The sequence below is a fragment of the Aulonocara sp. 'chitande type north' Nkhata Bay genome, linkage group LG2 (assembly GCF_057382095.1).
Source record: "Aulonocara sp. 'chitande type north' Nkhata Bay isolate Kocher_YH1m ecotype deep benthic linkage group LG2, A_spYH_male_GT1.1, whole genome shotgun sequence".
NCBI classification, from domain to species: Eukaryota; Metazoa; Chordata; class Actinopteri; order Cichliformes; family Cichlidae; genus Aulonocara; species Aulonocara sp. 'chitande type north' Nkhata Bay.
The window spans coordinates 17041-29483 of NC_141345.1; the positions used below are offsets into that span (position 1 = coordinate 17041).

Sequence of the window (12443 nt, forward strand, 5' to 3'; positions counted from 1 at the left end):
CCTGATATATTTAAAGAATGCTCAACACAAAAGGGTAAATTGTGCACCATTAAAACAAGTAGTATCTATTTCTGTATCAACAATGTTCCAAATTGCTCACTGTAACATGTGAAAAGTGGCACTTATCATGAACCCACCAAAAACAGTCATTCATCAGCATCTCGAACCACTTCAAAGGGTTTTATCTGGTTTCAATGTAAGCACTTTGTCTCTCTTAGTGAAAAAGCACTAAATGGCCAATGGATGGTACTTAGCAAGCACCAAATGGCAAATACAGCAGAAATACAATAATTTTAGGCCTTAGCTGATTTCTTTTCTTTTTTTTTACCTTTATTGACAGGTAAGTGCAACCCAAGATTAAGAATTCCTACTGGTACCACGTCACCGTGCTGTTTGCTCCTTACCAATCGATCCAGGTTGGTGCCTGCAGCAGTGGTGGGTTTCTCTTCAGGAGTGTAGGTGCGGAAAGGCCTCCTGTTGCCCCCGGACTCTTTGGGCGAGCGTTTGGACCTTGCTGGAGCTGGCCTGGGGTTTCCACAGCCTTGGAACACCTGAGGTACACAGCAAGAGCAGTTTTAAGATTAAGATTAAGATGATTCTTCTATGTTGTGTCAAGAAAACTGTATATTCTCGAACTAATATGTGATTTCGTAGAATTTCTTCTAACAACACCTAAAGAATAAGTGCAAAAGGCTCAGTGCTTTCTTCTAAGAGAAAAAAGGTAGCTTTGATGTAAGTTTTGAATTAAAGCTTAAAAAAACACCAGGGACCTTTGATTTCTGGGGAAAAGAGTCAATGACGTCTACAGACAAAAATGTTGTAACTGAACAATGTTGAAAAAGCTCCCCCTAACCTCAACAGTCACGCTCTATTAGAGTGCAGTCGCACAAAGCTGGATTGTAAAGCAGAGAGCTGTCTGTTCCTTAAAGCACTACCAACACAAACCAGGAGCTTCTCTGTTTCTAACAAGACGTGGGTGTCTCTCTGGAGGATTCACTCCTGGGATGTCTGCCATGTTTTAATCATACTCCGAGGCTATCATGTTCTCATCTTTACTGCATGCTGTCTCATTAGAAAGATTAAAAATGAAATTAAACAATAATTAAGATTACAGCTTTTGCTTGAATATCGAAGAAGATCATTTGCATGTCCTCTCAAAGGTTCAGTTAACATTTCACTCGATTGATTCACAATTGCCAAACTCTCGGAAAGCAATAAAAAAATATAACAATGCTCATTTGGTTTTCATTTTTATGTACTGATCGTCTGCTGTGCTTTCTTACTTTGCTGGAGATGCTGACACTGTTTTCCTGCATGTGCATAATGGCCTCTGACACTTTTACAGAGATAGAGTCGGCTGCAAGCTCCATGTTGAAAGGCCCCTCCAGCTTCTCTGAAACCTGGTACAGAGCATCTGAAAAACATAGAGATGGTAGGGTGATAAAGTTTGCTTTGACTTTAGTTCTCACTTTCAGGTAATATACAGAAGAAGAAAAAAACTGTGTGTAGGTGGGCTTCTGTAGAGCCTGATGAATGTCAAGACAGTGGTGTGTCTGGAATCTCCCCCCTGGCCAACCAGCTAAAAGAGTGTGATTTACATCTCTTTAAGGGGTGTTCAGTAAAATAAAGAAGCAAGCTGTCACAATATAAAGCGTGAAAAAGAGAGGAGAATGGTGGTCAGACAAAAGGCTGCATGAGGGTAAAATGGTTTTGAGTTCAGCAGGCATGGATGGAGCGATGAAAGGTAAGAGGAAGCACTCCAGATGAAAAGAAAAAATAGAGGGAATGTATGGGTTTGATGAAAGGAGAAAGGAAACACAGGAAGACAGATCAATTGTGAAGGAGCAGAGAGGCATGAATGATTAATGGAGGAGGAACTCATTAGGGAAAAGGACGTGAAAGTAAATGAGTGACAGGGGCACAAGAAAGGATGCTACTTTTTGGGATGTCTGGTTTAATTATGATGAGAATAATTCAAAGTGCTTAGACGCTGACTCTCCTATGCTTAAAGATCTAAAAATGATGCTGAAAATCAGGTTCTTCAAAAGCTTTAGCTTTTTAAAATGTGCCATCCACTACCTATGAAATCACATATAAAGATACTCCATCACCCACCAATGAAATTGTTCCATTCGGTGTCCAAGTCAGCCTGATTGGCTAAGCAGCCCTTCATCACGTTAAGGCACAATGAGCGGCAGGGGCGCACGGAGGGCATACCTCGACACAGTGGGCAGTACCACTGACGCATCAGGCCACGCACACACTCTGAATCTGCAGTTAACTGAAAGCAAAGGACAGAATAAAATGGATTAAATACATAAACACACAATGACCATTACTTAACAAAGCGGTTTTATATATTTGCAGCTCCAAAAGTCAACCACAGCTGAAGAACTTCAAAGTTATGTTTAGAAAAACTAATTTACTCAGTTACCAGTTCACACTACAGGGCCAGCAGTTTAGTGTGGACTTGTCTGGATAATGATTCACTTCCTGCTGGTAACAAGATGATTTTGTTTTTGCTTCAAAGTTTAGATTAAATGTCTGATAATCTAATAAACAGGATTACTCTATAAAGTCTAGACTAACTATTGTGTTTTTGAGTGACTAGCCGTTTAAACAAGAACATAATGAAAGGATCGCAGGGGCGATCGTGGCTCAAGAGTTGGGAGTTCGCCTTGTAATCGGAAGGTTGCTGGTTTGAGCCCCGGCTCCGACGGTCTCAGTCGTTGTGTCCTTGGGCAAGACACTTCACCCGTTGCCTACTGGTGGTGGTCAGAGGGCCCGGTGGCGCCAGTGTCCGGCAGCCTCGCCTCTGTCGGTGCGCCCCAGGGTGGCTGTGGCTACAATGTAGCTGTCATCACCAGTGTGTGAATGTATGGGTGGATGACTGGATATGTAAAGGGCCTTGGGGTCCTTAGGGACTAGTAAAAGCGCTATATAAATACATCCATTTACCATATAATTGCTTGCCAGTATGCTTTAGACAGCAGAATATCATCAATGCCATCTTGGTATTAAATATTCCACTCAAGATAAGCATGAAGAGATGCTGAATAAGAGCCACTCACCTTTGTTGCTTTGTTGACAATGTCCCGACCAGTGGCAAGCCCTTGAGATAACGCTCTGGCTGCTATGAAAGCCCTCGACACCTGAATGTCAAACCAAAGATAACAGATTAGGGTCCCCCTTTGCCATCCTGCTATATAAGTACAGTATATATGAGCTCTGTAGATTTTACTATATACACACTTGTACACGAAGTTTGCGAGGGACATCCCCAAATGGTTGCAGCTGTTCGGCGTGCTTGCTGACACACTCTAGGTAGTCCTCACTGAACTGATACTGGGGGTTTACCAGAGAGAAGACCCGCTCCACAAGTCTGGACCAGAAATCTGACAGAACTTCTGCCAGACTCACACTTCCCCCTGTGAACAATAGAGTAACAGTTATACTATATAAGAATATGGTTTTTTTTCTTATCTGATAAATGCTTCGAAAAAGAGTCACTGCAGTTAGAATGGATCTCACCACGACAATGCTGTTGGAGAGTATTTAAAGACAGATTTCTCTCATCTTCTTCCAATAAAAGCTATGTTAAGCTATAAAAACCATCAGATAAATTAGTTTGGTAAGTGCGGCCATATTTGAACAGCTAGAAGGACAAAAAAACATTCTCAATATTTATATGCGCTGTTTATTTTGCATTCAGCATACAAATGACTAACTGCTGAAGTGTGTGCATTAAAATTCCAAGGTTTTTGAAGGAAAGTACAGAAAAATACTTTTATAAATACCTGATTGTTTTACTAAAGTGTTTTTCTCCTTGGCTAAACACACAGTACAAGCTATGGAGAAGTCTGATTGACATTGCTTTAAATATCTCACTTAATAATTTTTGATGCATTTGAGAAACAACAGTTTTGGGGGAAAGATGGAGATTTTAGAGCAAACTCTGTCCTTGCTTCTTTAAATAACACTCTAGCGAAGTCGCATGTCTCACTTTGGTTAAAAATATTGTAATCAAAAAAATTTATAAAACTACATAAAATTTATAAAATTTAATAAAACTTAATCCAGTTGATAAATGAACACTTTTTTTTTTAATGATAACATAAATCTGAACACTAAATGTTTTCTGCTTTAGAACATGATAGTATCCATAATGTTTTGTCTGCTTGAGTGTTTCTACAGAATGAGCATGTGAATCTCCAATCTGTAGTCTACTATACTGCCTTAAATTAGCCATACATGCTGTTTGGCAGAGAAGGACAGGCTGACTTAGCAGCCTGCAGATGGAGGAGTCAGTGAGCGGCTGTGAAGCCAAAAACAGAACGATCCGGAACAAAAATAGAAATGGTCTGGCATCTGTGGGAATCCAATTCTCGCTCTCCTTTTTTCCTCCAGTTTTTCCTGGCATGTCGGTTCCCCTCAAAAGACAATGATGCTTTTTTTATTGCTGTCTATAACTGCTGATTTACCACAACATGGACGTGGACTGTCTGAACTATACATAAATGTCAGTGTCGGAAGGAATTATTGTACCTCTTTAAACAGAGATCAGTCTTTTTAAACATTTCCCTGCAGTCATTCTTTCCTCGTGGTGGTACTGGAGCCCACTGTAGACTACATATGCCAGGCAGGTTACTTAAATTACTGTTTTAACACTGTGGAATAGAACGTGGATTTTTCCCTCTATGTTGTTTGGATTGGAAGCTAGTGATTGCCATTTGTGTTTTGGATCAGTAAACCATCATTATATCCCTAATCTCCTTCTTTTATATGGCAGAGCCAACCAAAGTCCACTCAGCAGCAAGCCTGACAACCCTGTGCACTTGGTCACTTACTGTGCACTTATTAGGGAAGTTATTTTCAAGGATTATCTGAATTTAATTTAAAACTGCATGTGTAGAACTTGCTAAAAACCATGTACAAAGTTGATTTGTGATATTCTCCTTCTCTCAGTTTGTTCTCTCTTTGATTATGTATCACTTCCTGTTCCTGTTGTTTTTCTGTCAATTTAATTAAAAACGTATACGTAACAACTTTTTTCATAGAGTAATCTTCACATGCTTTATCCAAAGCATACTCTCTGTTGATTCACTCACTAATTACATTCACAGTATTCACTGTCTCTTTAGGGATTTGCTAGCTCAACTTGTAGCCAGCTAGCTAGTAGCATGGCATTTTCACCTGTCCCTCCTGCACTTTCCTGCTCCCAGGGAAAGTGTTACTCCACAGACTCCTTTAGTAATAACGATACTTGTAATGAATGGCAGCAATCTTCCACTCCAGCTTGTTAATCAACCAAAGACTCAGACAGAGTTTTAATTCATTTCAAAGCCTGATGCTTCACCTTGCCCACCCGTGCTGGAAAACTCATAAACCAGTCATATTTGTTATCATTTATAATTTCTGTCTGAATTCTCAGACTTTTTATCTGATTTAGTGCTCAGCTCAGATAAAATAAATATTGTGGGTGATTTTAACATCCATATTAAATGTATTATTAGACTCAGTTGGCTTCTTTCACAATGTAAAAGATCCCACCCACCACCTTAATCCCACTCTAGAGCTTTTTCTGATATATAGCGTTATACTGAACATTTATCAGCATTTCCTTCAAACCCTCTTTTGTCTGATTATTTCCTAATAGCATTTAAATTTACAATGGATTACACAGCAGTAGTATATAGATTTTATCACAATAAATGTATTTATGAAAGTACTGTAACTAGGTTAAAGGATATAATTCATCCACTGTCATCTTCTCCTATGCCTTGTGCCAACACAGAGCAGAGCAGCTACCAGAACACTACTCCCACAGAGGTCGATTATCTTGTTAATTATTTTACTTCTTCACTGCATACGACTCTGGATAATGTAGCTCCTGTGAAAAAGACAGACACCTGCTATAACTCTCAAATGTGCACCTTAAAGCAGACAACTCATAAGCTGAAGAGGAAATGATGTCTCACTAATTTAGATAATCATTTATCCTGGAAACTTAGTTTGCTGCTTTATGAAAAACCCTCTTTCAAGCTAGAACATTTTATCACTGATTTATTAGGGATTAATTAGTGATTAGAGAAAATAAGAACAACTCTAGGTTTCTCTTTCAGCACTGAAAGAGTACTACAGAGCTCTGTTGTTGCAAGCATCACAAATAAAATTTTAACCATTAAAGAAAAAATTTGTCATAACCATCACACAGAAGTAGCATTATGTGCAGCTACTTTCAGTACCATTGATATTTATTTAGACTCTTTTTCTTTCTTTCCTACCATTAATCTTAAATGTGATCAACCTATTTCTATTAATCAGGTATTTACCACAGGCCTTTAATCTGGCAGTTCTTACACTGTTACTTAAAAAGCCACGATTTGACCATTTAAATTTATTCATGTAAATGGAGAGTCCTCTTCATTCACTGAGGTTAATTATGAAGTTCCACAGAGTTCTATGCCAGGACTAATTCTGTTTGCATTATACATGCTTCCCTTAGGAAGTATCATCAGAAGGCATAGCATACATTTACACTGCTATGCAGATGACACCCAACTTTATCTATTCATGAAACCAGATAATACACACTAATTAGTTAAACTGTAGGAATGTCTTAAAGAAATAAAGACCTGGATTACCTCTAATTTTCTACTTTTAAATTCAATAAAAACTGAGGCCATTGTACTCGGCCCTAAAAGCATTACAAATACGGTATCTAACCAGATAATCTGGATGGCATTAACTTGACCTCTAGTAAGACTGTGAGGGATCTTTGAGTAGTTCTTGACCAGGATATGCCCTTCAATGGGCATATTCATGCCTCTCTTCCTTGGAACCAGCTTTCAGTTTGGAGTCATGAGAGTAAACTTTTAAGATTAGGCTTAAAATTTTCATTTTTGATAGAGCATATAGTTAGGGTTGGATAAGGTGACCCTAAATTCTCCTTTAGTTATGTTCCAATAAGTATATGCTCCTGGGGGATTTACACGATGCATTAAGTGTTTCTTCTTCAGTTGCCTTTTTCACTCGCTTTTTTTTTGTTAGCATGTGTTTATACACCTCTCTGCGTTAAATTTTTAGTGATTCATAATGTTTCGGTCTCTTCCACAGCATGTCTCTGTCCTGTCTTCCTCCCCTTACCCCAACCGGTCGCAGCAGATGGCCCCGCCCCTCCCTGAGCCTGGTTCTGCTGAAGGTATCTTCCTGTTAAAAGGGAGTTTTTCCTTCCCACTGTCACCAAAGCATTTTCTCATAGGGGGTCATATGACTGCTGGGGCTTTCTCTTTTTTCTTTATTGTAGGATCTTTGCCTTACAGTATAAAGTAATTTAAAGCTACTGTTGTTGTGATTTAATGCTATATAAATAAAACTGAATTGAACTGAACTGAATTGAATTATTTTACAATGTCTCTGATCCAACCTAGCTGACATATCTTTGCCAAAATCATTAATTATCTCTATGACTGTCAAGGTGGACAAAGGAGTGTTAAAACCAACCAGAATAATATCTGCGAAGCTCCAGGAAAAGCTCTTGGAAGACGTGTGCGTTCTGGGTGAAGAGCAGGCCATAGGTCTTGGTAAACATCTGGTTCATAGACTTCTCTGAAAGGTCTATAAGTTCTTTGAAGAACTCTGTGCAGAGACAGAAAAAGCAGCGATTAGCTACAAACTGGTCACCCACCCTCTTTTTCTCTAATATCTCGGCCAGGTTTCTATGTAGGCGCTCCCTCACCCTCCTCCCTTCCCTGAAAGATTAACAGCTCAGATCCTGCACACTGGTAAATGGGTTTAACAAAATGTACTCTATTTAAAATCCATCTTTAAGACTCATATGCAGTCTCCCACTCCTTAAGCGTCTTTACATGACTCATCATTATATATTATATAAAAAAGTGTGAGGAAGGGTGATAGCAGTCTACTGCAGGTAGGAGGAGAAAGTGTAAATTCAGCTCTGTACTGTGGCTGCTACAAACCTGCAGCTGTAGACGCATTATTTGAAACAATGACTGATAAAATCTCCCAGATACAGAGCACTATAAAAATATTTGGGTTTTCCAAAAACTTTATACAAGTTTATAGATTATAAGTCATTATAAACTAGTCTTACAATTCCAGTGAAACCTTTTTTCATAAAGACTTCTATGTCTGTATAACCCTGGCAAAATCATAGCAGCATAATCATAGTTAATTCAGCTTAGACAAGCAGGTTATATATTTTTAATGGGAGGCCTCAACTGGGATTTTCTCCAGTTAAATATGGTGTTTAGCTGCATTATGGAAAATGTTATTTAGAGCAAAAAAAAAAAAAGTTACAGACTAAAATGCAGGATAGCTTGGCCCTGGTTGCTTGATTTGTATCTAGTTTTATAATCAGTCTCTTGTGAGTCGCCACTTGTATGAAAATGCCTCACAGTTGCTGAAATTACATAAGTAACAAGCATTTTAATATATTTGCTTTGCTGTGCTTCAAGCATTTAGCTGTAATTTTAATAGCGCAGAAGTATCATCTGAATTAAATTAGGAAGGTCATTTTATAATTAAAACTCACTGGTTTAATTTTGGGGAGGGTCATTTTTTCACAAACTATGGTATCAAAAGTAATAACTAGCTTTTAATCAGCTTCAAATCAAATAATGTTCCCATTACAAACACAAGAACTACTAAGGTGTCAGCCTCTCACCGTCAAACCTGCGGTGTCTCTGGGTAAAGGTGGTCAAGAGAAACTGGCTGTTGTCTGAAACTGCTTTGAGGAAGTCCCTTTCACTCTGCTGGGCCAGAGTCTCCTCCATCTGACTGGAGCAGCAAGTGTAGTCCTGAGGACAGAGCCGCAGGTGCTCACCTGGAACAAACATAAAAGAAAGGCCATAAGAGAAAGCAAGGTTTGATCCCACAGTTAAACCTATGGTGAGAAATCTGATTCCCTTGGGGGTTTTTTAACTATATGTAATTATATGCTTCTACTTTATATATGCACTTGGTTTTGTGAAGCACTTTGTGCTGTTTTTATGACTAAAATGTATTATTAAGTGCAAGGCCAATTTCCATTATGGAGGTCAAAGCTGATTTTTTTTTAGTTTGAAAGTCAATTCCTCTACTTGTCAGTCCATTCAGTGGGGAAATCTTATTAAAGATAACGCCGTGGTAGAAAAAATTTAATTTCCATGCATGAATTATTCAACTTCAATCTGTCTTTCTTTGTCAGCCCAGGTTGGGTCTTTGATATGTCTGAGGTAATGATATATGCAAACCACACACAGGAGGGGGAGATGGGGGGGGGGGGGGGGGGGGATAACACAGGAGTACTCAAAATATGCAAAAGCCTTGAATTCTTTGTTTCTATCATATTGCATCCGACATGAATATTGCGCCTGTTAATAGAGCCGAAAGTCTGATTCCTAACTCCACCCTGGCCGATGTTCCTCTCTGCCTCTTTTGTTCTCCCTGTGTCTCTCACTATTAGCCCTCTCTCATCCCTCTATTTCCATTGCTAAACTGCCTCCCTTCATCCTTCACTCTCCCAGCCATCTGCTCCCCTGGCCCACGGGACAGTGAGCCAAGACTCAGGCAGTGATAGCCCAACATACACACACACATGCACACACACACACCAAATAAAATCTATTCTGCAGTTGCCTCACACACTAAGCTAAATTGCTGTGAAAGAAAAGGAGGGGGGAAAAAACACTTCAAACATACATTTTATTCACAATCACTTTTAAAAGCAGCTCTATGTGTGTCTGAGAGGAGCAGACACATCCGCTCACTGATTTACATGCAAAGCTAAACCTCCAAGAAGTAAGCTACATCTTCACTCTGTCATTTGCACCCTCACATGATCAGACATTTTTATTTTGAACAATTTAACATCTAAAATCCACTTTCTTGTACCCCCCTCCTCTGTTCTACCCCATCACCAACTTCAAATTATTCAAAATCTAAGTGTTTGTAATCCGCATCCAATCTTCTCATTCTCAAAATAAGATTATCAGCGGTGAACAGAGCCTATGGGTGTATATGCAGGGATTTAACAGTGAGCCAGTAGGCAAAGACTAATTAGGGGCGAGGTTCTTTGTTGCACCGGTGTTGGCAATTTGCTCATCCCCTTAATCATCCAATTTAAACCGCACAGAGAGGAGGAGGGGGCGGGTGTAATTTGTTTTAAACCATACTGCATTGTTTCTCTTGGGGGGTAAAAACTCACCGTGGTGATCCTACAACGGCTCTCTGGGGCGTTTAGTGAGTTTGGAGCCACCTTGTACTTCTTTATCACTTTTCTACAGAGATTTGTTGCGTTTGTGTTTATAGGGCATTTCCTGCTACAATATTCCCTTAAAGATGCTTGCAGTGCGGAGCAGTGAGTTTACACTGACCTTAATGTGCATTATGTTATTTTTATCCCATGCTGATGCGCCTACATTTCTGCTGCGACATAACTGCACCCTACCCTGAAATTTACAATTAAACCTTCCCTATATATATATATATACATATAACATTTTTTTTTTTATATATATTTATATCATATCATTACAGACTGCCCTATGTGGGTCCCGAGAACTGTATGCTTTAATTTATTCCCGCTTTGCGGTATAGGAACCGTCTTACCAGAAATTTGAGTCAGCGGAGCGGTGCTTGTGCTGTACCCCTTCTCCAAGTACACCTGCCTGGTGTCCGAGCAGCTTCTCCCCGCTGCAGCCAAAGGGCTCCGGGTCCCTAAAAGGGCAGCAGCCGTGCAAAGAAGTACCAGCAGCCGACGACTGGGAAAAGACACCCTGGTATCCATCCTCACTGCAGGACTTGGTGGGGGGAAAAAAGCAGACTCCAGTAAAGGATAAAGCCAGACTGTGGTTGCAGCAGCTTATAAATGAATGAATGTCTGGCCGGTTTGGATGCACGCAAAAGTGTAAGGAGTAACGGGATCCCAAATCGTCAGTCGTTTGAAACAGTCATAGTTTTTCCCCAATAAGTGCAATAAACATCCGGGCCGGGCTTTTACATCACAGACCGGCCTGCGTCTCCATCGGCCGTGTTCATTTAATTTGTCCTTCCTGGGAGACCCGCTGTTGTACGTAAATACATGGGAGTGTGAAAGAGGCGCTCCCGGCCCACAGCATCATCTGACAGGCAAACTGCGTCAAACACTCGGGACGTAACCAGGGTGATACCGGAAGGAGGGCTGCTGTCAAAATAAAAGGGGATGCTTGTAGTTGATGGGACAGCCAGAAAGACTACGTAAGGACATAACAAAAACAACAACCGTATAATCATGTTTTTATTACAATTTTTGAGCATTTGAAAGAAAGAGTCCCAATTTTGATTCATACTTTCATTCATTTCACAAGGGAAACTGTTTTACAGCAGCAGCGAAAATAGTAGTCTACAATAGATAAAGAGTATAACTAAAGTAGAAGTGCCACAATAGTGCAAAAACTGATGTATGCATGAGTGATTTTTTAAAAAATTACCTCAAGTTAAACAAGAGTAAATGAATGAGCAGGAGACAGGTGTAACAGTGGAGCTGCAAGGAGCAGAGATGGTGGATGAGTTTAAATACCTGGGGCAAGCCATCCAAGCAACGGACAGTGAAAAGGGGGTGGAGTAGGTGGAGAGGAGTCAGGGATGATTTGCGACAGAAGGGCAGCACCAAGGGTCCAAGAAATTTTTTTATAAGACATTAGTGAGTCCTGCTATGATTTATGGTTTGGAAATGGTAATGCTGACAAAAAGATAGGAGGGAGCAGCTTTAAGATCCTAAGATTTTCAGTCGAAGTGATGAGAATGGACAAGGTTAAACTAAGTACATGAGAGGGACAGCTCAGGTTGGACAGTTTGAAGACAAAGTTAGAGAGGCAAGGCTACATGTGCAAAGGAGGGATATTGGACAAAGGATATTGAAGATTGAGCTGCCAGGCAGGAGGAAGGCCACAGAGAAGATTCATGGATTTAGTGGAAGAGGACATGAAGATGATTGATGTGATGGAGAAGGATCCTAGGAATAAGGTGAGACAGATGAAGGCAGATGATCCACTGTGGTGACCCCTAAAGGGAGCAGCTGAAAGAGGATTTATCAGCATACATGGAAGCTAAAGTTTGTCTTTATACTTTCCTGCTTTTACATTTTCTATTGCAATAACTGCTATTAACTAACTGTTATTTCACTGGCTGTTCTGTCGATCATCTTTGAATTCCACTATGAATGCATCTATAAGTCACCGTTCATGTGGGATATTGCCCTAATATGTTGGACAAGAGGATCCCTTTTCCCAGAGAAACAGTACACATGGTCTAATATTAGTTATATGACAGTCTGCATTATTGTTTTGTAATCATTGGCTGTGTCAGTTCAGCGAGAGAGTTATTTGTAAAGAAAACTAATGTGTACACTTGTCTCCATTTTTATTTTGTTAAATGCGAACAAAATATAGCAGTACATGTCT

The 12443-nt window shown here is 39.9% G+C and overlaps 1 protein-coding gene across 1 annotated transcript in view; it reads right to left on the reverse strand.

Annotated features, from left to right (window-relative positions):
• gpc2 (glypican 2) overlaps window positions 1-11140 on the reverse strand; it is a 17852-nt gene extending 6712 nt beyond the window's left edge. The window contains exons 1-8 of the mRNA XM_086300287.1: window positions 10612-11140; window positions 8687-8845; window positions 7504-7638; window positions 3253-3428; window positions 3072-3152; window positions 2116-2281; window positions 1284-1414; window positions 405-551 (exon numbers count right to left, since the gene is read on the reverse strand). Of these exons, the coding sequence (XP_086156413.1) occupies window positions 405-551; window positions 1284-1414; window positions 2116-2281; window positions 3072-3152; window positions 3253-3428; window positions 7504-7638; window positions 8687-8845; window positions 10612-10789 (1173 nt within the window). The 5' untranslated portion in view covers window positions 10790-11140. The remainder of the gene's footprint in view (window positions 1-404; window positions 552-1283; window positions 1415-2115; window positions 2282-3071; window positions 3153-3252; window positions 3429-7503; window positions 7639-8686; window positions 8846-10611) is intronic.
• Window positions 11141-12443: the final 1303 nt, after the last annotated feature.